Source organism: Pseudophryne corroboree, chromosome 8, assembly GCF_028390025.1.
Source record: "Pseudophryne corroboree isolate aPseCor3 chromosome 8, aPseCor3.hap2, whole genome shotgun sequence".
NCBI classification, from domain to species: Eukaryota; Metazoa; Chordata; class Amphibia; order Anura; family Myobatrachidae; genus Pseudophryne; species Pseudophryne corroboree.
This window is the reverse complement of record NC_086451.1, coordinates 28,766,056-28,790,625: the sequence shown is the minus strand read 5'-3', so window position 1 is coordinate 28,790,625 and position 24,570 is coordinate 28,766,056. Positions and strand designations below refer to the sequence as shown.

Sequence of the window (24,570 nt, the reverse complement as noted above, 5' to 3'; positions counted from 1 at the left end):
AAAAATAGCTAATAACTACAGTATATCCATCAGGAGCCATAAGAGAGGGTTAGATGGACAGTCCCGAGTCTCAGTGGTGGAAGGGGTTGTGGAGCATAGTGACTAAATAGGAACGGAGAGGGTTAAACATCTTAGGCTGGGAATGGCATTGTGGGTATCAGGTGATAGGATTATCCAATAGGGATAATGGGATAGAGGGTGTAGTTTCAATCATTAGGACTAGCTGGAGGAGGAGTCAGCCTCTTTCTTCTGGTCTTCCTGCCCTCCCTCCCCTTTTTTTGTTGGTGTGGGTGGCTTTTGTGTTAGCTGTTTTTGGCGGGAAAGAACGGCAAGTTACCTGTTTTAGGTCATAGATGGATTGTTTTGTTGATTGATTCATAGTTGTTTGGTGCGCTCACCTTCGTGTATAATGGCTGGACCACCTAGACGGGGGGCAGCGACATCACCCAGACGGGTGGGTAGTCATGGTAGAAGGTTGAGTGGATACCTTTTTGTTGTTAGTTTGTTTGGGAAGTATGTTGCAGTTTTGTGGATTGGGGAATGGGTTCTAGACGTTCTTTCTTTGCCACCATTATCGAATCATTTTCTTTACGGCTAGCTAAAGTTTACAGTTGTTTAAAAAAATCAGCTAACATTTCTCTGCCAAATCTAAGTCTCCGTGTCGTTATTTTATTTAAGATAAAGTGTTTGTGTTATGATTCATGCACAAGGTCATTCATCAGCCGTTAAGATGTTCAGTGGCTTATGTTGGGTCTGGTGTGGATGAACCGGGGAGGATATGTATAGGGCACCTACCTGCCATGTTCTCAAAAGTGAGCGTAGCTGGGGCATTGCTGCGGGAATCACACTCCTGATACCTGACCCATGTTTTATCAAGATCTTCCATGAATCCATTCTCGTGTGATCTACAGACACAAATACATATGAATTGAGGACATGAGGCTAGCATTCAGCTGGCAGAGATTTGCCGCTCTTTTAGATTCATGTAATCACACCCAGTGGCAAACTCAGAATTTTTAGAGGGGGGGTTTCCAAATGTCAGTCCACAATCTCCCACTCTACAGAACGTTTGAGCAAAGGCGGGAGTTTGGGGAGCGGCAGAAGAACATAGTACCGACCCTGGACGTTAATGTAAACAGTGGTCTTTTTATACACTGGATACTATATGGAATACGTTATTATTTATCACTATAGACGGTCTCTAGTACAGACTGTATCAAACAAAGTGGTCAGGAAAAGGTTAAACATATAATAAATTAATTAATTAATACACAAACATAATAGAACCAGTACTGCACTTTCTAAGCACACATTCTCCCACCTCGTGGTAAGGCTCCTGTCTCTTCTTTCTGGTAGCTACTCTCTGGTCCAGAGCACTGATGGAGCCCTCAGATCCACACACACAGCAAACTTGGTAGAAGAAGCTATTACCACTGGGCCAGTGCAGTGGTAAACTGGTGATGTGGCGCTAGCTCTAGTAATCATATTATATAGCATTGCTACTGTTGCCATAATGTGAGCCACCTTGACAAGAGGAGGGGGGTTTCCGTGCAACCGGAAACCCCCCCCCCCTCCCTGCGTTTGCCTATGACACCCTGCCACACCCTTTCCCATTTCATCCATGTCACCAGGAAGCGGGCATGATGTAGGAGGGTGACTCCATTCCTGGAGTCCGTTGGCATCCCCAAAAATCCCATAGTCCCCCTGACATTTCAGGTGAGTAGCTAAATATGCAGATAGTAGTATGGACCACCCAGGCAAACAAACGATACATAAACCCCAAAATTAGTGTATCGTACATATACACAAGCATACTACACCCGCAACATCACCAGGGACTGTGTAACTTCCTTCAGCAGCAATGGTTAATCATTATCCCAACTTCTATAGAGAGGTACTGTAGATATATCGCACGTGTGCTGCTAAACCAACTGCTGCCCTGACTTGTATTATACTATAACACTCACAGACTTTGCACTCAAGCAGAACGGTTCTACTGTCTCTATGTATTTAGTTGACAGAAACCAATGTTGGCAACAGACGAACGTGGCAATACTAAAATCGCTATCGCCACAATTCATTCATTCCAGCTGGAGTAGTAAGGGTTAACTTGCTACTTGGCAGCACTGCACACGTGCGGTCGGCTTTCATGTGCGCAGTTGATATGAAAGTCCAGACTGGGGCTCTGAGTTTTGCTTGTTAAAAAAAAAAAAAACTATTAAAAATAGTGTATGAAATCAGACGATATAACATACGAAAAATAAGGGCAAAAGGCCAAAAGTTTTCACGTTAAGAGTCGCACGCGGGAGCGCACGTAGCAGCGTTTATTCGTGGACTCAGTCTGCAACGTTATGCAAATGCCTCTACAAACTCTGCGCATTTGAAAAAAAATCGCTGAGCTCTCGTACGTGAACCTTGGCCCTAAATATATCTGTCAAATGGGCATTTTGTACATTGAAACATCGGGCCATACATTTTTTAGTCATATACCTAATGACAGAGGCTCTTTTAACTTGTACACTGGAGGTCATTCCAAGTTGATTGTAGCTGTGCTAAATTTAGCACAGCTACGATCATTCACACTGACATGCGGGGGGACGCCCAGCACAGGGCTAGTCCGCCACGCATATCAGTGCCTGCCCCCACCCTGCAGAAGTGCAAAGGCATCGCACAGCGGCGATGCCTTTGCACTTCAAGAGCAACTCCTGACCAGCGCAGCTACTCGTCGCTACCCGGCCCGCAGCGGCTGTGTATGACGTCACGCAGCTGTTGCGGCCCGCCCCCCCCCCCCAACGGTCCGGCCACGCCTGCATTGGCTGGACCACTCCCCCTAAACGGCGGCTTCACTCCGCCGTCCAGCCCGCCTCCCGCCCAGCGACCGCCTCTGCCTTTACGACACAGTTCTGAATGCACACCAGACATACAATGACCAGAGTTTAGACAGACCACCCCCACTGCGGCAGTATATCGCAATGGTGAAGACAAGCCACCGGTATCCCTGTTAAAGAAATAAAATAAATTTTTGACATACTTGAGAATGTTCAGAGACACATTCTGCTTCCACGGACTGTCCTTTCTCATGCCGATCCCAAAGCCGGAACGGAAGAACAGTTCCCCGGTAGTAACAAGGTCGCACTTCTGTGAGGCCTCGAATTCCAGAACAGCGGAATCCCAGATAAACGCATGGAGTTTACTGGGGAGAGGGAGACACAGAGAGAGAGAGAGATTAACATTGATGTGTTACTGGCGAGAGGTGCAGAGAGTGTTGTGTGGAAATGGCACCATCGCAATCCGCCCCCCCCTTGCGCTAATCCATGCTGCGATTTGTGGGATGAGGGCGTGGTCACAATATTGTGATTTCAATTTGTGTCATCAAGTCCCAAAACTGCCAACTTCACTGTGGGTGAGTGTCAAACCAGCAGGCTGCTCTACTCTCCCGTGAGTCCTGGACCGTTCCCCAACATTCAGGAGTCTCCGGTAACTCCTGGACAGTTCCCCAACATTCAGGAGTCTCCGGTACTCCTGGACAGTTCCCCAACATTCAGGAGCCTTCCATACTCTTGGACAGTTCCCCAACATTCAGGAGTCTCCGACACTCCTGGACAGTTCCCCAACATTCAGGAGTCTCTGGCACTCCTGGACATTTCCCCAACATTCAGGAGTCTCCGGTACTCCTGGACAGTTCCCCAACATTCAGGAGTCTCCGGTAACTCCTGGACAGTTCCCCAACATTCAGGAGTCTCCTGTACTCCTGCACAGTTCCCCAACATTCAGGAGCCTCCGGTACTCCTAGACAGTTCCCCAACATTCAGGAGTCTCCGGTACTCCTGGACAGTTCCCCAACATTCAGGAGTCTCCGGTACTCCTGGACAGTTCCCCAACATTCAGGAGTCTCCGGAACTCCTGGACAGTTCCCCAACATTCAGGAGTCTCCCGTACTCCTGGACAGTTCCCCAACATTCAGGAGTCTCCGGTACTCCTGGACAGTTCCCCAACATTCAGGAGACTCCGGTACTCCTGGACAGTTCCCCAACATTCAGGAGTCTCCGGTACTCCTGGACAGTTCCCCAACATTCAGGAGTCTCCAGTACTCCTAGACAGTTCCCCAACATTAAGGAGCCTCCGGTACACCTGGACAGTTCCCCAACATTCAGGAGTCTCCTGTACTCCTGAACAGTTCCCCAACATTCAAAAGTCTCCGGTACTCCTGGACAGTTCCCGACCATTCAGGAGTCTCTGGCACTCCTGGACAGTTCCCCAACAATCAGGAGTCTCCGGTACTCCTGGAGAGTTCCCCAACATTCAGGAGTCTCCGGTAACTCCTGGACAGTTCTCCAACATTCAGGAGTCTCCAGTACTCCTGGATAGTTCCCCAAACATTCAAGAGTCTCCGGTACTCCTGGACAGTTCCCCAACATTCAGGAGTCTCCGCTAACTCGTGGACAGTTTCCCAACATTCAGGAGTGTCCGGTAACTCCTGGACAGTTCCCCAACATTCAGGAGTCTCCGGTAACTCCTGGACAGTTCCCCAACATTCAGGAGTCTCCGGTACTTACTGGACATTTCCCCAACATTCAGGAGTCTCCTGTACTCCTGGACATTTCCTCAACATTCAGGAGTATCCGGTAACTCCTGGACAGTTCCCCAACATTCATGAGTCTCCGGTAACTCCTGGACAGTTCCCCAACATTCAGGAGTCTCCGGTACTCCTGAACAGCTCCCCAACATTCAGGAGTCTCCGGTACTCCTGGACAGTTCCCCAACATTCAGGAGTCTCCGGTACTCCTGGACAGTTCCCCGACATTCAGGAGTCTCCTGTACTCCTGGACATTTCCCCAACATTCAGGAGTATCCGGTAACTCCTGGACAGTTCTCCAACATTCAGGAGTCTCCGGTAACTCCTGGACAGTTCCCCAACATTCAGGAGTCTCCGGTACTCCTGAACAGTTCCCCAACATTCAGGAGTCTCCGGTACTCCTGGACAGTTCCCCAACATTCAGGAGTCTCCGGTACTCCTGGACAGTTCCCCGACATTCAGAAGTCTCCGGCACTACTGGACAGTTCCCCAACATTCAGGTGTCTCCGGTACTCCTGGACAGTTCCCCAACATTCAAGAGCCTCCCATACTCCTGGACAGTTCCCCGACATTCAGGAGTCTCCGGTACTCCTGGACAGTTCCCCAACATTCAGGAGTCTCCGGTACTCCTGGACAGTTCCCCAACATTCAGTAGTCTCCGGTACTCCTGAACAGTTCCCCAACATTCAGAAGTCTCCGGTACTCCTGGACAGTTCCCCAACATTCAGGAGTCTCTGGCACTCCTGGACAGTTCCCCAACATTCAGGAGTCTCCGGTACTCCTGGACAGTTCCCCAACATTCAGGAGTCTCCGGTAACTCCTGGACAGTTCTCCAACATTCAGGAGTCTCCAGTACTCCTGGATAGTTCCCCAACATTCAGTTCCCCAACATTCAGGAGTCTCCGGTACTCCTGGACAATTCCCCAACCTTCAGGAGTCTCCAGTACTCCTAGACAGTTCCCCAGCATTCAGGAGTCTCCAGTACTCCTGGACAGTTCTACAACATTCAGGAGTCTCCGGTACTCCTGGACAGTTCCCCAACATTCAGGAGTCTCCCATACTCCTGGATAGTTCCCCAACATTCAGGAGTCTCCGGTACTCCTGGACAGTTCCCCAACATTCAGGAGTCTCCGGTACTCCTGGATAGTTCCCCAACATTCAGGAGTCTCCCGTACTCCTGGACAGTTCCCCAACATTCAGGAGTCTCCGGTACTCCTGGACAGTTCCCCAACATTCAGGAGTCTCCGCTAACTCGTGGACAGTTTCTCAACATTCAGGAGAGTCCGGTAACTCCTGGACAGTTCCCCAACATTCAGGAGTCTACGGTAACTCCTGGACAGTTCCCCAACATTCAGGAGTCTCCGGTACTCCTGGACATTTCCCCAACATTCAGGAGTCTCCTGTACTCCTGGACATTTCCCCAACATTCAGGAGTATCCGAATACTCCTGGACAGTTCCCCAACATTCAGGAGTCTCCGGTAACTCCTGGACAGTTCCCCAACATTCAGGAGTCTCCGGTATTCCTGAACAGTTCCCCAACATTCAGGAGTCTCCGGTACTCCTGGACAGTTCCCCAACATTCAGGAGTCTCCAGCACTCCTGGACAGTTCCCCAACATTCAGGTGTCTCTGGTACTCCTGGACAGTTCCCCAACATTCAAGAGCCTCCCATACTCCTGGACAGTTCCCCAACATTCAGGAGTCTCCGGTATTCCTGGACAGTTCCCCAACATTCAGGAGTCTCCGGTACTCTAGGACAGTTCCCCAACATTCAGGAGTCTCCGGTACTCCTGGACATTTCCCCAACATTCAGGAGTCTCCAGTACTCCTGGACAGTTCCCCAACATTCAGGAGCCTCCGGTACTCCTGGACAGTTCACCAACATTCAGGAGTCTCCTGTACTCCTGAACAGTTCCCCAACATTCAGAAGTCTCCGGTACTCCTGGACAGTTCCCAAACATTTAGGAGTCTCTGGCACTCCTGGACAGTTCCCCAGCATTCAGGAGTCTCCGGTACTCCTGGACAGTTCCCCAACATTCAGGAGTCTCCGGTAACTCCTGGACAGTTCTCCAACATTCAGGAGTCTCCAGTACTCCTGGATAGTTCCCCAACATTCAGGAGTCTCCCATACTCCTGGACAGTTCCCCAACATTCAGGAGTCTCCGGTACTCCTAGACAGTTCCCCAACATTCAGGAGTCTCCGGTACTCCTGGACAGTTCCCCAACATTCAGGAGTCTCCGGTACTCCTGGACAGTTCCCCAACATTCAGGAGTCTCCCGTACTCCTGGACCGTTCCCCAACATTCAGGAGTCTCTCCTGTACTCCTGGACAGTTCCCCAACCTTCAGGAGTCTCCAGTACTCCTAGACAGTTCCCCAACATTCAGGAGTCTCCAGTACTCCGGGACAGTTCTGCAACATTCAGGAGTCTCCGGTACTCCTGGACAGTTCCCCAACATTCAGGAGTCTCCGGTACTCATGGACAGTTCCCCAACATTCAGGAGTCTCCGGAACTCCTGGATAGTTCCCCAACATTCAGGAGTCTCCCATACTCCTGGACAGTTCCCCAACATTCAGGAGTCTCCGGTACTCCTAGACAGTTCCCCAACATTCAGGAGTCTCCGGTACTCCTGGACAGTTCCCCAACATTCAGGAGTCTCCGGTACTCCTGGACAGTTCCCCAACATTCAGGAGACTCCCGTACTCCTGGACCGTTCCCCAACATTCAGGAGTCTCTCCGGTACTCCTGGACAGTTCCCCAACATTCAGGGGTCTCCGGTACTCCTGGACAATTCCCCAACATTCAGGAGTCTCCGGTACTCCTGGACAGTTCCCCAACATTCAGGAGCCTTCCATACTCTTGGACAGTTCCCCAACATTCTGGAGTCTCCGACACTCCTGGACAGTTCCCCAACATTCAGGAGTCTCTGGCACTCCTGGACATTTCCCCAACATTCAGGAGTCTCCGGTACTCCTGGACAGTTCCCCAACATTCAGGAGTCTCCGGTAATGCCTGGACAGTTCCCCAACATTCAGGAGTCTCCCATACTCCTAGACAGTTCCCCAACATTCAGGAGTCTCCGGTTCTCCTGGACAGTTTCCCAACATTCAGAAGTCTCTGGTACTCCTGGACAGTTCCCCAACATTCAGGAGTCTCCTGTACTCCTGGACAGTTCCCCAACATTCAGGAGCCTCCCATACTCCTAGACAGTTCCCCAACATTCAGGAGTCTCTTGTACTCCTGGACAGTTCCCCAACATTCAGGAGTCTCCGGTACTCCTGGACAGTTCCCCAACATTCAGGAGTCTCCGGAACTCCTGGACAGTTCCCCAACATTCAGGAGTCTCCCAAACTCCTGGACAGTTCCCCAACATTCAGGAGTCTCCGGTACACCTAGACAGTTCCCCAACATTCAGGAGTCTCTGGTACTCCTGGACAGTTCCCCAAACATTCAGGAGTCTCCGGTACCCCTGGACAGTTCCCCAACATTCAGGAGTCTCCGGTAACTCCTGGACAGTTCCCCAACATTCAGGAGTCTCCTGTACTCCTGAACAGCTCCCCAACATTCAGGAGTCTCCGGTACTCCTGGACAGTTCCCCAACATTCAGGAGTCTCCGGTACTCCTGGACAGTTCCCCGACATTCAGGAGTCTCCTGTACTCCTGGACATTTCCCCAACATTCAGGAGTATCCGGTAACTCCTGGACAGTTCCCCAACATTCAGGAGTCTCCGGTAACTCCTGGACAGTTCCCCAACATTCAGGAGTCTCCGGTACTCCTGAACAGTTCCCCAACATTCAGGAGTCTCCGGTACTCCTGGACAGTTCCCCAACATTCAGGAGTCTTCGGTACTCCTGGACAGTTCCCCGACATTCAGAAGTCTCCGGCACTACTGGACAGTTCCCCAACATTCAGGTGTCTCCGGTACTCCTGGACAGTTCCCCAACATTCAAGAGCCTCCCATACTCCTGGACAGTTCCCCGACATTCAGGAGTCTCCGGTACTCCTGGACAGTTCCCCAACATTCAGGAGTCTCCGGTACTCCTGAACAGTTCCCCAACATTCAGAAGTCTCCGGTACTCCTGGACAGTTCCCGAACATTCAGGAGTCTCTGGCACTCCTGGACAGTTCCCCAACATTCAGGAGTCTCCGGTACTCCTGGACAGTTCCCCAACATACAGGAGTCTCCGGTGACTCCTGGACAGTTCTCCAACATTCAGGAGTCTCCAGTACTCCTGGATAGTTCCCCAACATTCAGTTCCCCGACATTCAGGAGTCTCCGGTACTCCTGGACAATTCCCCAACCTTCAGGAGTCTCCAGTACTCCTAGACAGTTCCCCAGCATTCAGGAGCCTCCGGTACTCCTGGACAGTTCACCAACATTCAGGAGTCTCCTGTACTCCTGAACAGTTCCCCAACATTCAGAAGTCTCCGGTACTCCTGGACAGTTCCCAAACATTTAGGAGTCTCTGGCACTCCTGGACAGTTCCCCAGCATTCAGGAGTCTCCGGTACTCCTGGACAGTTCCCCAACATTCAGGAGTCTCCGGTAACTCCTGGACAGTTCTCCAACATTCAGGAGTCTCCAGTACTCCTGGATAGTTCCCCAACATTCAGGAGTCTCCCATACTCCTGGACAGTTCCCCAACATTCAGGAGTCTCCGGTACTCCAAGACAGTTCCCCAACATTCAGGAGTCTCCGGTACTCCTGGACAGTTCCCCAACATTCAGGAGTCTCCGGTACTCCTGGACAGTTCCCCAACATTCAGGAGTCTCCCGTACTCCTGGACCGTTCCCCAACATTCAGGAGTCTCTCCTGTACTCCTGGACAGTTCCCCAACCTTCAGGAGTCTCCAGTACTCCTAGACAGTTCCCCAACATTCAGGAGTCTCCAGTACTCCGGGACAGTTCTGCAACATTCAGGAGTCTCCGGTACTCCTGGACAGTTCCCCAACATTCAGGAGTCTCCGGTACTCATGGACAGTTCCCCAACATTCAGGAGTCTCCGGAACTCCTGGATAGTTCCCCAACATTCAGGAGTCTCCCATACTCCTGGACAGTTCCCCAACATTCAGGAGTCTCCGGTACTCCTAGACAGTTCCCCAACATTCAGGAGTCTCCGGTACTCCTGGACAGTTCCCCAACATTCAGGAGTCTCCGGTACTCCTGGACAGTTCCCCAACATTCAGGAGACTCCCGTACTCCTGGACCGTTCCCCAACATTCAGGAGTCTCTCCGGTACTCCTGGACAGTTCCCCAACATTCAGGGGTCTCCGGTACTCCTGGACAATTCCCCAACATTCAGGAGTCTCCGGTACTCCTGGACAGTTCCCCAACATTCAGGAGCCTTCCATACTCTTGGACAGTTCCCCAACATTCTGGAGTCTCCGACACTCCTGGACAGTTCCCCAACATTCAGGAGTCTCTGGCACTCCTGGACATTTCCCCAACATTCAGGAGTCTCCGGTACTCCTGGACAGTTCCCCAACATTCAGGAGTCTCCGGTAATGCCTGGACAGTTCCCCAACATTCAGGAGTCTCCCATACTCCTAGACAGTTCCCCAACATTCAGGAGTCTCCGGTTCTCCTGGACAGTTTCCCAACATTCAGAAGTCTCTGGTACTCCTGGACAGTTCCCCAACATTCAGGAGTCTCCTGTACTCCTGGACAGTTCCCCAACATTCAGGAGCCTCCCATACTCCTAGACAGTTCCCCAACATTCAGGAGTCTCTTGTACTCCTGGACAGTTCCCCAACATTCAGGAGTCTCCGGTACTCCTGGACAGTTCCCCAACATTCAGGAGTCTCCGGAACTCCTGGACAGTTCCCCAACATTCAGGAGTCTCCCAAACTCCTGGACAGTTCCCCAACATTCAGGAGTCTCCGGTACACCTAGACAGTTCCCCAACATTCAGGAGTCTCTGGTACTCCTGGACAGTTCCCCAAACATTCAGGAGTCTCCGGTACCCCTGGACAGTTCCCCAACATTCAGGAGTCTCCGGTAACTCCTGGACAGTTCCCCAACATTCAGGAGTCTCCTGTACTCCTGAACAGCTCCCCAACATTCAGGAGTCTCCGGTACTCCTGGACAGTTCCCCAACATTCAGGAGTCTCCGGTACTCCTGGACAGTTCCCCGACATTCAGGAGTCTCCTGTACTCCTGGACATTTCCCCAACATTCAGGAGTATCCGGTAACTCCTGGACAGTTCCCCAACATTCAGGAGTCTCCGGTAACTCCTGGACAGTTCCCCAACATTCAGGAGTCTCCGGTACTCCTGAACAGTTCCCCAACATTCAGGAGTCTCCGGTACTCCTGGACAGTTCCCCAACATTCAGGAGTCTTCGGTACTCCTGGACAGTTCCCCGACATTCAGAAGTCTCCGGCACTACTGGACAGTTCCCCAACATTCAGGTGTCTCCGGTACTCCTGGACAGTTCCCCAACATTCAAGAGCCTCCCATACTCCTGGACAGTTCCCCGACATTCTGGAGTCTCCGGTACTCCTGGACAGTTCCCCAACATTCAGGAGTCTCCGGTACTCCTGAACAGTTCCCCAACATTCAGAAGTCTCCGGTACTCCTGGACAGTTCCCGAACATTCAGGAGTCTCTGGCACTCCTGGACAGTTCCCCAACATTCAGGAGTCTCCGGTACTCCTGGACAGTTCCCCAACATACAGGAGTCTCCGGTGACTCCTGGACAGTTCTCCAACATTCAGGAGTCTCCAGTACTCCTGGATAGTTCCCCAACATTCAGTTCCCCGACATTCAGGAGTCTCCGGTACTCCTGGACAATTCCCCAACCTTCAGGAGTCTCCAGTACTCCTAGACAGTTCCCCAGCATTCAGGAGTCTCCAGTACTCCTGGACAGTTCTACAACATTCAGGAGAGTCCGGTACTCCTGGACAGTTCCCCAACATTCAGGAGTCTCCCATACTCCTGGATAGTTCCCCAACATTCAGGAGTCTCCGGTACTCCTGGACAGTTCCCCAACATTCAGGAGTCTCCGGTACTCCTGGATAGTTCCCCAACATTCAGGAGTCTCCCGTACTCCTGGACAGTTCCCCAACATTCAGGAGTCTCCGGTACTCCTGGACAGTTCCCCAACATTCAGGAGTCTCCGCTAACTCGTGGACAGTTTCTCAACATTCAGGAGAGTCCGGTAACTCCTGGACAGTTCCCCAACATTCAGGAGTCTCCGGTAACTCCTGGACAGTTCCCCAACATTCAGGAGTCTCCGGTACTCCTGGACATTTCCCCAACATTCAGGAGTCTCCTGTACTCCTGGACATTTCCCTAACATTCAGGAGTATCCGATAACTCCTGGACAGTTCCCCAACATTCAGGAGTCTCCGGTAACTCCTGGTCAGTTCCCAAACATTCAGGAGTCTCCGGTACTCATGAACAGTTCCCCAACATTCAGGAGTCTCCGGTACTCCTGGACAGTTCCCCAACATTCAGGAGTCTCCAGCACTCCTGGACAGTTCCCCAACATTCAGGTGTCTCTGGTACTCCTGGACAGTTCCCCAACAGTCAAGAGCCTCCCATACTCCTGGACAGTTCCCCAACATTCAGGAGTCTCCGGTATTCCTGGACAGTTCCCCAACATTCAGGAATCTCCGGTACTCCTGGACAGTTCCCCAACATTCAGGAGTCTCCGGTACTCCTGGACTTTTCCCCAACATTCAGGAGTCTCCAGTACTCCTGGACAGTTCCCCAACATTCAGGAGCCTCCGGTACTCCTGGACAGTTCCCCAACATTCAGGAGTCTCCTGTACTCCTGAACAGTTCCCCAACATTCAGAAGTCTCCGGTACTCCTGGACAGTTCCCAAACATTTAGGAGTCTCTGGCACTCCTGGACAGTTCCCCAGCATTCAGGAGTCTCCGGTACTCCTGGACAGTTCCCCAACATTCAGGAGTCTCCGGTAACTCCTGGACAGTTCTCCAACATTCAGGAGTCTCCAGTACTCCTGGATAGTTCCCCAACATTCAGTTCCCCAACATTCAGGAGTCTCCGGTACTCCTGGACAATTCCCCAACCTTCAGGAGTCTCCAGTACTCCTAGACAGTTCCCCAGCATTCAGGAGTCTCCAGTACTCCTGGACAGTTCTACAACATTCAGGAGAGTCCGGTACTCCTGGACAGTTCCCCAACATTCAGGAGTCTCCCATACTCCTGGATAGTTCCCCAACATTCAGGAGTCTCCGGTACTCCTGGACAGTTCCCCAACATTCAGGAGTCTCCGATACTCCTGGATAGTTCCCCAACATTCAGGAGTCTCCGGTACTCCTGAACAGTTCCCCAACATTCAGGAGTCTCCGGTACTCCTGGACAGTTCCCCAACATTCAGGAGTCTCCGGTACTCCTGGACAGTTCCCCGACATTCAGAAGTCTCCGGCACTACTGGACAGTTCCCCAACATTCAGGTGTCTCCGGTACTCCTGGACAGTTCCCCAACATTCAAGAGCCTCCCATACTCCTGGACAGTTCCCCGACATTCAGGAGTCTCCGGTACTCCTGGACAGTTCCCCAACATTCAGGAGTCTCCGGTACTCCTGAACAGTTCCCCAACATTCAGAAGTCTCCGGTACTCCTGGACAGTTCCCGAACATTCAGGAGTCTCTGGCACTCCTGGACAGTTCCCCAACATTCAGGAGTCTCCGGTACTCCTGGACAGTTCCCCAACATTCAGGAGTCTCCGGTGACTCCTGGACAGTTCTCCAACATTCAGGAGTCTCCAGTACTCCTGGATAGTTCCCCAACATTCAGTTCCCCAACATTCAGGAGTCTCCGGTACTCCTGGACAATTCCCCAACCTTCAGGAGTCTCCAGTACTCCTAGACAGTTCCCCAGCATTCAGGAGTCTCCAGTACTCCTGGACAGTTCTACAACATTCAGGAGAGTCCGGTACTCCTGGACAGTTCCCCAACATTCAGGAGTCTCCCATACTCCTGGATAGTTCCCCAACATTCAGGAGTCTCCGGTACTCCTGGACAGTTCCCCAACATTCAGGAGTCTCCGGTACTCCTGGATAGTTCCCCAACATTCAGGAGTCTCCCGTACTCCTGGACAGTTCCCCAACATTCAGGAGTCTCCGGTACTCCTGGACAGTTCCCCAACATTCAGGAGTCTCCGCTAACTCGTGGACAGTTTCTCAACATTCAGGAGAGTCCGGTAACTCCTGGACAGTTCCCCAACATTCAGGAGTCTCCGGTAACTCCTGGACAGTTCCCCAACATTCAGGAGTCTCCGGTACTCCTGGACATTTCCCCAACATTCAGGAGTCTCCTGTACTCCTGGACATTTCCCTAACATTCAGGAGTATCCGATAACTCCTGGACAGTTCCCCAACATTCAGGAGTCTCCGGTAACTCCTGGACAGTTCCCAAACATTCAGGAGTCTCCGGTACTCCTGAACAGTTCCCCAACATTCAGGAGTCTCCGGTACTCCTGGACAGTTCCCCAACATTCAGGAGTCTCCAGCACTCCTGGACAGTTCCCCAACATTCAGGTGTCTCTGGTACTCCTGGACAGTTCCCCAACAGTCAAGAGCCTCCCATACTCCTGGACAGTTCCCCAACATTCAGGAGTCTCCGGTATTCCTGGACAGTTCCCCAACATTCAGGAGTCTCCGGTACTCCTGGACAGTTCCCCAACATTCAGGAGTCTCCGGTACTCCTGGACTTTTCCCCAACATTCAGGAGTCTCCAGTACTCCTGGACAGTTCCCCAACATTCAGGAGCCTACGGTACTCCTGGACAGTTCCCCAACATTCAGGAGTCTCCGGTACTCCTGAACAGTTCCCCAACATTCAGAAGTCTCCGGTACTCCTGGACAGTTCCCGAACATTCAGGAGTCTCTGGCACTCCTGGACAGTTCCCCAACATTCAGGAGTCTCCGGTACTCCTGGACAGTTCCCCAACATTCAGGAGTCTCCGGTGACTCCTGGACAGTTCTCCAACATTCAGGAGTCTCCAGTACTCCTGGATAGTTCCCCAACATTCAGTTCCCCAACATTCAGGAGTCTCCGGTACTCCTGGACAATTCCCCAACCTTCAGGAGTCTCCAGTACTCCTAGACAGTTCCCCAGCATTCAGGAGTCTCCAGTACTCCTGGACAGTTCTACAACATTCAGGAGAGTCCGGTACTCCTGGACAGTTCCCCAACATTCAGGAGTCTCCCATACTCCTGGATAGTTCCCCAACATTCAGGAGTCTCCGGTACTCCTGGACAGTTCCCCAACATTCAGGAGTCTCCGGTACTCCTGGATAGTTCCCCAACATTCAGGAGTCTCCCGTACTCCTGGACAGTTCCCCAACATTCAGGAGTCTCCGGTACTCCTGGACAGTTCCCCAACATTCAGGAGTCTCCGCTAACTCGTGGACAGTTTCTCAACATTCACGAGAGTCCGGTAACTCCTGGACAGTTCCCCAACATTCAGGAGTCTCCGGTAACTCCAGGACAGTTCCCCAACATTCAGGAGTCTCCGGTACTCCTGGACATTTCCCCAACATTCAGGAGTCTCCGGTAACTCCTGGTCAGTTCCCAAACATTCAGGAGTCTCCGGTACTCATGAACAGTTCCCCAACATTCAGGAGTCTCCGGTACTCCTGGACAGTTCCCCAACATTCAGGAGTCTCCAGCACTCCTGGACAGTTCCCCAACATTCAGGTGTCTCTGGTACTCCTGGACAGTTCCCCAACAGTCAAGAGCCTCCCATACTCCTGGACAGTTCCCCAACATTCAGGAGTCTCCGGTATTCCTGGACAGTTCCCCAACATTCAGGAATCTCCGGTACTCCTGGACAGTTCCCCAACATTCAGGAGTCTCCGGTACTCCTGGACTTTTCCCCAACATTCAGGAGTCTCCAGTACTCCTGGACAGTTCCCCAACATTCAGGAGCCTCCGGTACTCCTGGACAGTTCCCCAACATTCAGGAGTCTCCTGTACTCCTGAACAGTTCCCCAACATTCAGAAGTCTCCGGTACTCCTGGACAGTTCCCAAACATTTAGGAGTCTCTGGCACTCCTGGACAGTTCCCCAGCATTCAGGAGTCTCCGGTACTCCTGGACAGTTCCCCAACATTCAGGAGTCTCCGGTAACTCCTGGACAGTTCTCCAACATTCAGGAGTCTCCAGTACTCCTGGATAGTTCCCCAACATTCAGTTCCCCAACATTCAGGAGTCTCCGGTACTCCTGGACAATTCCCCAACCTTCAGGAGTCTCCAGTACTCCTAGACAGTTCCCCAGCATTCAGGAGTCTCCAGTACTCCTGGACAGTTCTACAACATTCAGGAGAGTCCGGTACTCCTGGACAGTTCCCCAACATTCAGGAGTCTCCCATACTCCTGGATAGTTCCCCAACATTCAGGAGTCTCCGGTACTCCTGGACAGTTCCCCAACATTCAGGAGTCTCCGATACTCCTGGATAGTTCCCCAACATTCAGGAGTCTCCCGTACTCCTGGACAGTTCCCCAACATTCAGGAGTCTCCGGTACTCCTGAACAGTTCCCCAACATTCAGGAGTCTCCGGTACTCCTGGACAGTTCCCCAACATTCAGGAGTCTCCGGTACTCCTGGACAGTTCCCCGACATTCAGAAGTCTCCGGCACTACTGGACAGTTCCCCAACATTCAGGTGTCTCCGGTACTCCTGGACAGTTCCCCAACATTCAAGAGCCTCCCATACTCCTGGACAGTTCCCCGACATTCAGGAGTCTCCGGTACTCCTGGACAGTTCCCCAACATTCAGGAGTCTCCGGTACTCCTGAACAGTTCCCCAACATTCAGAAGTCTCCGGTACTCCTGGACAGTTCCCGAACATTCAGGAGTCTCTGGCACTCCTGGACAGTTCCCCAACATTCAGGAGTCTCCGGTACTCCTGGACAGTTCCCCAACATTCAGGAGTCTCCGGTGACTCCTGGACAGTTCTCCAACATTCAGGAGTCTCCAGTACTCCTGGATAGTTCCCCAACATTCAGTTCCCCAACATTCAGGAGTCTCCGGTACTCCTGGACAATTCCCCAACCTTCAGGAGTCTCCAGTACTCCTAGACAGTTCCCCAGCATTCAGGAGTCTCCAGTACTCCTGGACAGTTCTACAACATTCAGGAGAGTCCGGTACTCCTGGACAGTTCCCCAACATTCAGGAGTCTCCCATACTCCTGGATAGTTCCCCAACATTCAGGAGTCTCCGGTACTCCTGGACAGTTCCCCAACATTCAGGAGTCTCCGGTACTCCTGGATAGTTCCCCAACATTCAGGAGTCTCCCGTACTCCTGGACAGTTCCCCAACATTCAGGAGTCTCCGGTACTCCTGGACAGTTCCCCAACATTCAGGAGTCTCCGCTAACTCGTGGACAGTTTCTCAACATTCAGGAGAGTCCGGTAACTCCTGGACAGTTCCCCAACATTCAGGAGTCTCCGGTAACTCCTGGACAGTTCCCCAACATTCAGGAGTCTCCGGTACTCCTGGACATTTCCCCAACATTCAGGAGTCTCCTGTACTCCTGGACATTTCCCTAACATTCAGGAGTATCCGATAACTCCTGGACAGTTCCCCAACATTCAGGAGTCTCCGGTAACTCCTGGACAGTTCCCAAACATTCAGGAGTCTCCGGTACTCCTGAACAGTTCCCCAACATTCAGGAGTCTCCGGTACTCCTGGACAGTTCCCCAACATTCAGGAGTCTCCAGCACTCCTGGACAGTTCCCCAACATTCAGGTGTCTCTGGTACTCCTGGACAGTTCCCCAACAGTCAAGAGCCTCCCATACTCCTGGACAGTTCCCCAACATTCAGGAGTCTCCGGTATTCCTGGACAGTTCCCCAACATTCAGGAGTCTCCGGTACTCCTGGACAGTTCCCCAACATTCAGGAGTCTCCGGTACTCCTGGACTTTTCCCCAACATTCAGGAGTCTCCAGTACTCCTGGACAGTTCCCCAACATTCAGGAGCCTACGGTACTCCTGGACAGTTCCCCAACATTCAGGAGTCTCCGGTACTCCTGAACAGTTCCCCAACATTCAGAAGTCTCCGGTACTCCTGGACAGTTCCCGAACATTCAGGAGTCTCTGGCACTCCTGGACAGTTCCCCAACATTCAGGAGTCTCCGGTACTCCTGGACAGTTCCCCAACATTCAGGAGTCTCCGGTGACTCCTGGACAGTTCTCCAACATTCAGGAGTCTCCAGTACTCCTGGATAGTTCCCCAACATTCAGTTCCCCAACATTCAGGAGTCTCCGGTACTCCTGGACAATTCCCCAACCTTCAGGAGTCTCCAGTACTCCTAGACAGTTCCCCAGCATTCAGGAGTCTCCAGTACTCCTGGACAGTTCTACAACATTCAGGAGAGTCCGGTACTCCTGGACAGTTCCCCAACATTCAGGAGTCTCCCATACTCCTGGATAGTTCCCCAACATTCAGGAGTCTCCGGTACTCCTGGACAGTTCCCCAACATTCAGGAGTCTCCGGTACTCCTGGATAGTTCCCCAACATTCAGGAGTCTCCCGTACTCCTGGACAGTTCCCCAACATTCAGGAGTCTCCGGTACTCCTGGACAGTTCCCCAACATTCAGGAGTCTCCGCTAACTCGTGGACAGTTTCTCAACATTCACGAGAGTCCGGTAACTCCTGGACAGTTCCCCAACATTCAGGAGTCTCCGGTAACTCCAGGACAGTTCCCCAACATTCAGGAGTCTCCGGTACTCCTGGACATTTCCCCAACATTCAGGAGTCTCCTGTACTCCTGGACATTTCCCTAACATTCAGGAGTATCCGATAACTCCTGGACAGTTCCCCAACATTCAGGAGTCTCCGGTAACTCCTGGACAGTTCCCAAACATTCAGGAGTCTCCGGTACTCCTGAACAGTTCCCCAACATTCAGGAGTCTCCGGTACTCCTGGACAGTTCCCCAACATTCAGGAGTCTCCAGCACTCCTGGACAGTTCCCCAACATTCAGGTGTCTCTGGTACTCCTGGACAGTTCCCCAACAGTCAAGAGCCTCCCATACTCCTGGACAGTTCCCCAACATTCAGGAGTCTCCGGTATTCCTGGACAGTTCCCCAACATTCAGGAGTCTCCGGTACTCCTGGACAGTTCCCCAACATTCAGGAGTCTCCGGTACTCCTGGACTTTTCCCCAACATTCAGGAGTCTCCAGTACTCCTGGACAGTTCCCCAACATTCAGGAGCCTCCGGTACTCCTGGACAGTTCCCCAACATTCAGGAGTCTCCGGTACTCCTGAACAGTTCCCCAACATTCAGAAGTCTCCGGTACTCCTGGACAGTTCCTGAACATTCAGGAGTCTCTGGCACTCCTGGACAGTTCCCCAACATTCAGGAGTCTCCGGTACTCCTGGACAGTTCCCCAACATTCCGGAGTCTCCGGTGACTCCTGGACAGTTCTCCAACATTCAGGAGTCTCCAGTACTCCTGGATAGTTCCCCAACATTCAGTTCCCCAACATTCAGGAGTCTCCGGTACTCCTGGACAATTCCCCAACCTTCAGGAGTCTCCAGTACTCCTAGACAGTTCCCCAGCATTCAGGAGTCTCCAGTACTCCTGGACAGTTCTACAACATTCAGGAGAGTCCGGTACTCCTGGACAGTTCCCCAACATTCAGGAGTCTCCCATACTCCTGGATAGTTCCCCAACATTCAGGGAGTCCTCCGGTACTCCTGGACAGTTCCCCAACATTCAGGAGTCTCCGGTACTCCTGGATAGTTCCCCAACATTCAGGAGTCTCCCGTACTCCTGGACAGTTCCCCCAACATTCAGGAGTCTCCGGTACTCCTGGACAGTTCCCCAACATTCAGGAGTCTCCGCTAACTCGTGGACAGTTTCTCAACATTCAGGAGAGTCTCGGTTAACTCCTGGACAGTTTCCCCAACATTCAGGAGTCTCCGGTAACTCCTGGACAGTTCCCCAACATTCAAGGGAGTCTCCGGTACTCCTGGACATTTCCCCAACATTCAGGAGTCTCCTGTACTCCTGGACATTTCCCTAACATTCAGGAGTATCCGATAACTCCTGGACAGTTCCCCAACATTCAGGAGTCTCCGGTAACTCCCTGGTCAGTTCCCAAACATTCAGGATGTCTCCGGTACTCATGAACAGTTCCCCAACATTCAGGAGTCTCCGGTACTCCTGGACAGTTCCCCAACATTCAGGAGTCTCCCAGCACTCCTGGACAGTTCCCCAACATTCAGGTGTCTCTGGTACTCCTGGACAGTTCCCCCAACAGTCAAGAGCCTCCCATACTCCTGGACAGTTCCCCAACATTCAGGAGTCTCCGGTATTCCTGGACAGTTCCCCAACATTCAGGAATCTCCGGTACTCCTGGACAGTTCCCCAACATTCAGGAGTCTCCGGTACTCCCTGGACTTTTCCCCAACATTCAGGAGTCTCCAGTACTCCTGGACAGTTCCCCAAACATTCAGGAGCCTCCGGTACTCCTGGACAGTTCCCCAACATTCAGGAGTCTCCTGTACTCCTGAACAGTTCCCCAACATTCAGAAGTCTCCGGTACTCCTGGACAGTTTCCAAACATTTAGGAGTCTCTGGCACTCCTGGACAGTTCCCCAGCATTCAGGAGTCTCCGGTACTCCTGGAGAGTTCCCCAACATTCAGGAGTCTCCGGTAACTCCTGGACAGTTCTCCAACATTCAGGAGTCTCCAGTACTCCTGGATAGTTCCCTCCAACATTCAGTTCCCCAACATTCAGGAGTCTCCGGTACTCCTGGACAATTCCCCAACCTTCAGGAGTCCTCCAGTACTCCTAGACAGTTCCCCAGCATTCAGGAGTCTCCAGTACTCCTGGACAGTTCTACAACATTCAGGAGAGTCCGGTACTCCTGGACAGTTCCCCAACATTCAGGAGTCTCCCATACTCCTGGATAGTTCCCCAACATTCAGGAGTCTCCGGTACTCCTGGACAGTTCCCCAACATTCAGAAGTCCTCCGGTACTCCTGGACAGTTCCCGAACATTCAGGAGTCTCTGGCACTCCTGGACAGTTCCCCAACATTCAGGAGTCTCCGGTACTCCTGGACAGTTCCCCAACATTCAGGAGTCTCCGGTGACTCCTGGACAGTTCTCCAACATTCAGGAGTCTCCAGTACTCCTGGATAGTTTCCCCAACATTCAGTTCCCCAACATTCAGGAGTCTCCGGTACTCCTGGACAATTCCCCAACCTTCAGGAGTCTCCAGTACTCCTAGACAGTTCCCCAGCATTCAGGAGTCTCCAGTACTCCTGGACAGTTCTACAACATTCAGGAGAGTCCGGTACTCCTGGACAGTTCCCCAACATTCAGGAGTCTCCCATACTCCTGGATAGTTCCCCAACATTCAGGAGTCTCCGGTACTCCTGGACAGTTCCCCAACATTCAGGAGTCTCCGGTACTCCTGGATAGTTCCCCCAACATTCAGGAGTCTCCCGTACTCCTGGACAGTTCCCCAACATTCAGGAGTCTCCGGTACTCCTGGACAGTTCCCCCAACATTCAGGAGTCTCCGCTAACTCGTGGACAGTTTTCTTCAACATTCAGGAGAGTCCGTAACTCCTGGACAGTTCCCCAACATTCAGGAGTCTCCGGTAACTCTCAGGACAGTTCCCCAACATTCAGGAGTCTCCGGTACTCCTGGACATTTCCCCAACATTCAGGAGTCTCCTGTACTCCTGGACATTTCCCTAACATTCAGGAGTATCCGATAACTCCTGGACAGTTCCCCAACATTCAGGAGTCTCCGGTAACTCCTGGTCAGTTCCCAAACATTCAGGAGTCTCCGGTACTCATGAACAGTTCCCCAACATTCAGGAGTCTCCGGTACTCCTGGACAGTTCCCCAACATTCAGGAGTCCTCCAGCACTCCTGGACAGTTTCCCCAACATTCAGGTGTCTCTGGTACTCCTGGACAGTTCCCCAACAGTCAAGAGCCTCCCATACTCCTGGACAGTTCCCCAACATTCAGAGAGTCTCCCGGTATTCCTGGACAGTTCCCCAACATTCAGGAATCTCCGGTACTCCTGGACAGTTCCCCAACATTCAGGAGTCTCCGGGTACTCCTGGACTTTTCCCCAACATTCAGGAGTCTCCAGTACTCCTGGACAGTTCCCCAACATTCAGGAGCCTCCGGTACTCCTGGACAGTTCCCCAACATTTCAGGAGTCTCCTGTACTCCTGAACAGTTCCCCAACATCAGAAGTCTCCGGTACTCCTGGACAGTTCCCAAACATTTAGGAGTCTCTGGCACTCCTGGACAGTTCCCCAGCATGCAGGAGTCCTCCGGTACTCCTGGACAGTTCCCACAACATTCAGGAGTCTCACGGTAACTCCTGGACAGTTCTCCAACATTCAGGAGTCTCCAGTACTCCTGGATAGTTCCCCCAACATTCAGTTCCCCAACATTCAGGAGTCTCCGGTACTCCTGGACAATTCCCCAACCTTCAGGAGTCTCCAGTACTCCTAGACAGTTCCCCAGCATTCAGGAGTCTCCAGTACTCCTGGACAGTTCTACAACATTCAGGAGAGTCCGGTACTCCTGGACAGTTCCCCAACATTCAGGAGGTCTCCCATACTCCTGGATAGTTCCCCAACATTCAGGAGTCTCCGGTACTCCTGGACAGTTCCCCAACATTCAGGAGTCTCCGGTACTCCTGGATAGTTCCCCAACATTCAGGAGTCTCCCGTACTCCTGGACAGTTCCCCCAACATTCAGGAGTCTCCGGTACTCCTGAACAGTTCCCCAACATTCAGGAGTCTCCGGTACTCCTGGACAGTTTCCCCAACATTCAGGAGTCTCCGGTACTCCTGGACAGTTCCCCGACATTCAGAAGTCTCCGGCATCTACTGGACAGTTCCCCAACATTCAGGTGTCTCCGGTACTCCTGGACAGTTCCCCAACATTCAAGAGCCTCCCATACTCCTGGACAGTTCCCCGACATTCAGGAGTCTCCGGTACTCCTGGACAGTTCCCCAACATTCAGGAGTCTCCGGTACTCCTGAACAGTTCCCCCAACATTCAGAAGTCTCCGGTACTCCTGGACAGTTCCCGAACATTCAGGAGTCTCTGGCACTCCTGGACAGTTCCCCAACATTCAGGAGTCTCCGGTACTCCTGGACAGTTCCCCAACATTCAGGAGTCTCCGGTGACTCCTGGACAGTTCTCCAACATTCAGGAGTCTCCAGTACTCCTGGATAGTTCCCCAACATTCAGTTCCCCAACATTCAGGAGTCTCCGGTACTCCTGGACAATTCCCCCAACCTTCAGGAGTCTCCAGTACTCCTAGACAGTTCCCCAGCATTCAGGAGTCTCCAGTACTCCTGGACAGTTCTACAAACATTCAGGAGAGTCCGGTACTCCTGGACAGTTCCCCAACCATTCAGGAGTCTCCCATACTCCTGGATAGTTCCCCAACATTCAGGAGTCTCCGGTACTCCAGGACAGTTCCCCAACATTCAGGAGTCTCCGGTACTCCTGGATAGTTCCCCAACATTCAGGAGTCTCCCGTACTCCTGGACAGTTCCCCAAACATTCAGGAGTCTCCGGTACTCCTGGACAGTTCCCCCAACATTCAGGAGTCTCCGCTAACTCGTGGACAGTTTTCTCAACATTCAGGAGAGTCCGGTAACTCCTGGACAGTTCCCCAACATTCAGGAGTCTCCCGGTAACTCCTGGACAGTTCCCCAACATTCAGGAGTCTCCGGTACTCCTGGACATTTCCCCAAACATTCAGGAGTCTCCTGTACTCCTGGACATTTCCCTAACATTCAGGAGTATCCGATAACTCCTGGACAGTTCCCCAACATTCAGGAGTCTCCGGTAACTCCTGGACAGTTCCCAAACATTCAGGAGTCCTCCGGTACTCCTGAACAGTTCCCCAACATTCAGGAGTCTCCGGTACTCCTGGACAGTTCCCCAACATTCAGGAGTCTCCAGCACTCCTGGACAGTTCCCCAACAGTTCAGGTGTCTCTGGTACTCCTGGACAGTTCCCCAACAGTCAAGAGCCTCCCATACTCCTGGACAGTTCCCCAACATTCTGGAGTCTCCGGTATCTCCTGGACAGTTCCCCAACATTCAGGAGTCTCCGGTACTCCTGGACAGCTTCCCCAACATTCAGGAGTCTCCGGTACTCCTGGACTTTTCCCCAACATTCAGGAGTCTCCAGTACTCCTGGACAGTTCCCCCCAACATTCAGGAGCCTCCGGTACTCCTGGACAGTTCCCCAACATTCAGGAGTCTCCGGTACTCCTGAACAGTTCCCCAACATTCAGAAGTCTCTCCGGTACTCCCTGGACAGTTCCCGAACATTCAGGAGTCTCTGGCACTCCTGGACAGTTCCCCAACATTCAGGAGTCTCCGGTACTCTCTGGACAGTTCCCCCAACATTCAGGAGTCTCTCGGTGACTCCTGGACAGTTCTCCAACATTCAGGAGTCTCCAGTACTCCTGGATAGTTCCCCCAACATTCAGTTCCCCAACATTCAGGAGTCTCCGGTACTCCTGGACAATTCCCACCAACCTTCAGGAGTCTCCAGTACTCCTAGACAGTTCCCCAGCATTCAGCGAGTCTCCAGTACTCCTGGACAGTTCTACAACATTCAGGAGAGTCCGGTACTCCTGGACAGTTCCCCAACATTCAGGAGTCTCCCATAGCTCCTGGATAGTTTCCCCAACATTCAGGAGTCTCCGGTACTCCTGGACAGTTCCCCCAACATTCAGGAGTCTCTCCGGTACTCCTGGATAGTTCCCCCAACATTCAGGAGTCTCCCGTACTCCTGGACAGTTCCCCAACATTCAGGAGTCTCCGGTACTCCTGGACAGTTCCCCAACATTCAGGAGTCTCCGCTAACTCGTGGACAGTTTCTCAACATTCACGAGAGTCCGGTAACTCCTGGACAGTTCCCTCAACATTCAGGAGTCTCCGGTAACTCCTGGACAGTTCCCCAACATTCAGGAGTCTCCGGTACTCCTGGACATTTCCCCAACATTCAGGAGTC

The 24,570-nt window shown here is 52.2% G+C and overlaps 1 protein-coding gene across 13 annotated transcripts in view; it reads right to left on the bottom strand.

The window, feature by feature from the left end:
* Nucleotides 1-24,570, bottom strand: part of GRIN1 (glutamate ionotropic receptor NMDA type subunit 1) — a 200,942-nt gene that overhangs the window by 13,707 nt on the left and 162,665 nt on the right. For all 13 annotated transcript variants that reach the window (XM_063936138.1, XM_063936140.1, XM_063936141.1 and 10 more), the window contains 2 exons: nucleotides 3,032-3,193; nucleotides 796-905 (listed from right to left, as the gene is read on the bottom strand). In XM_063936138.1, coding sequence (XP_063792208.1) covers nucleotides 796-905; nucleotides 3,032-3,193 — 272 coding nt within the window. The remainder of the gene's footprint in view (nucleotides 1-795; nucleotides 906-3,031; nucleotides 3,194-24,570) is intronic.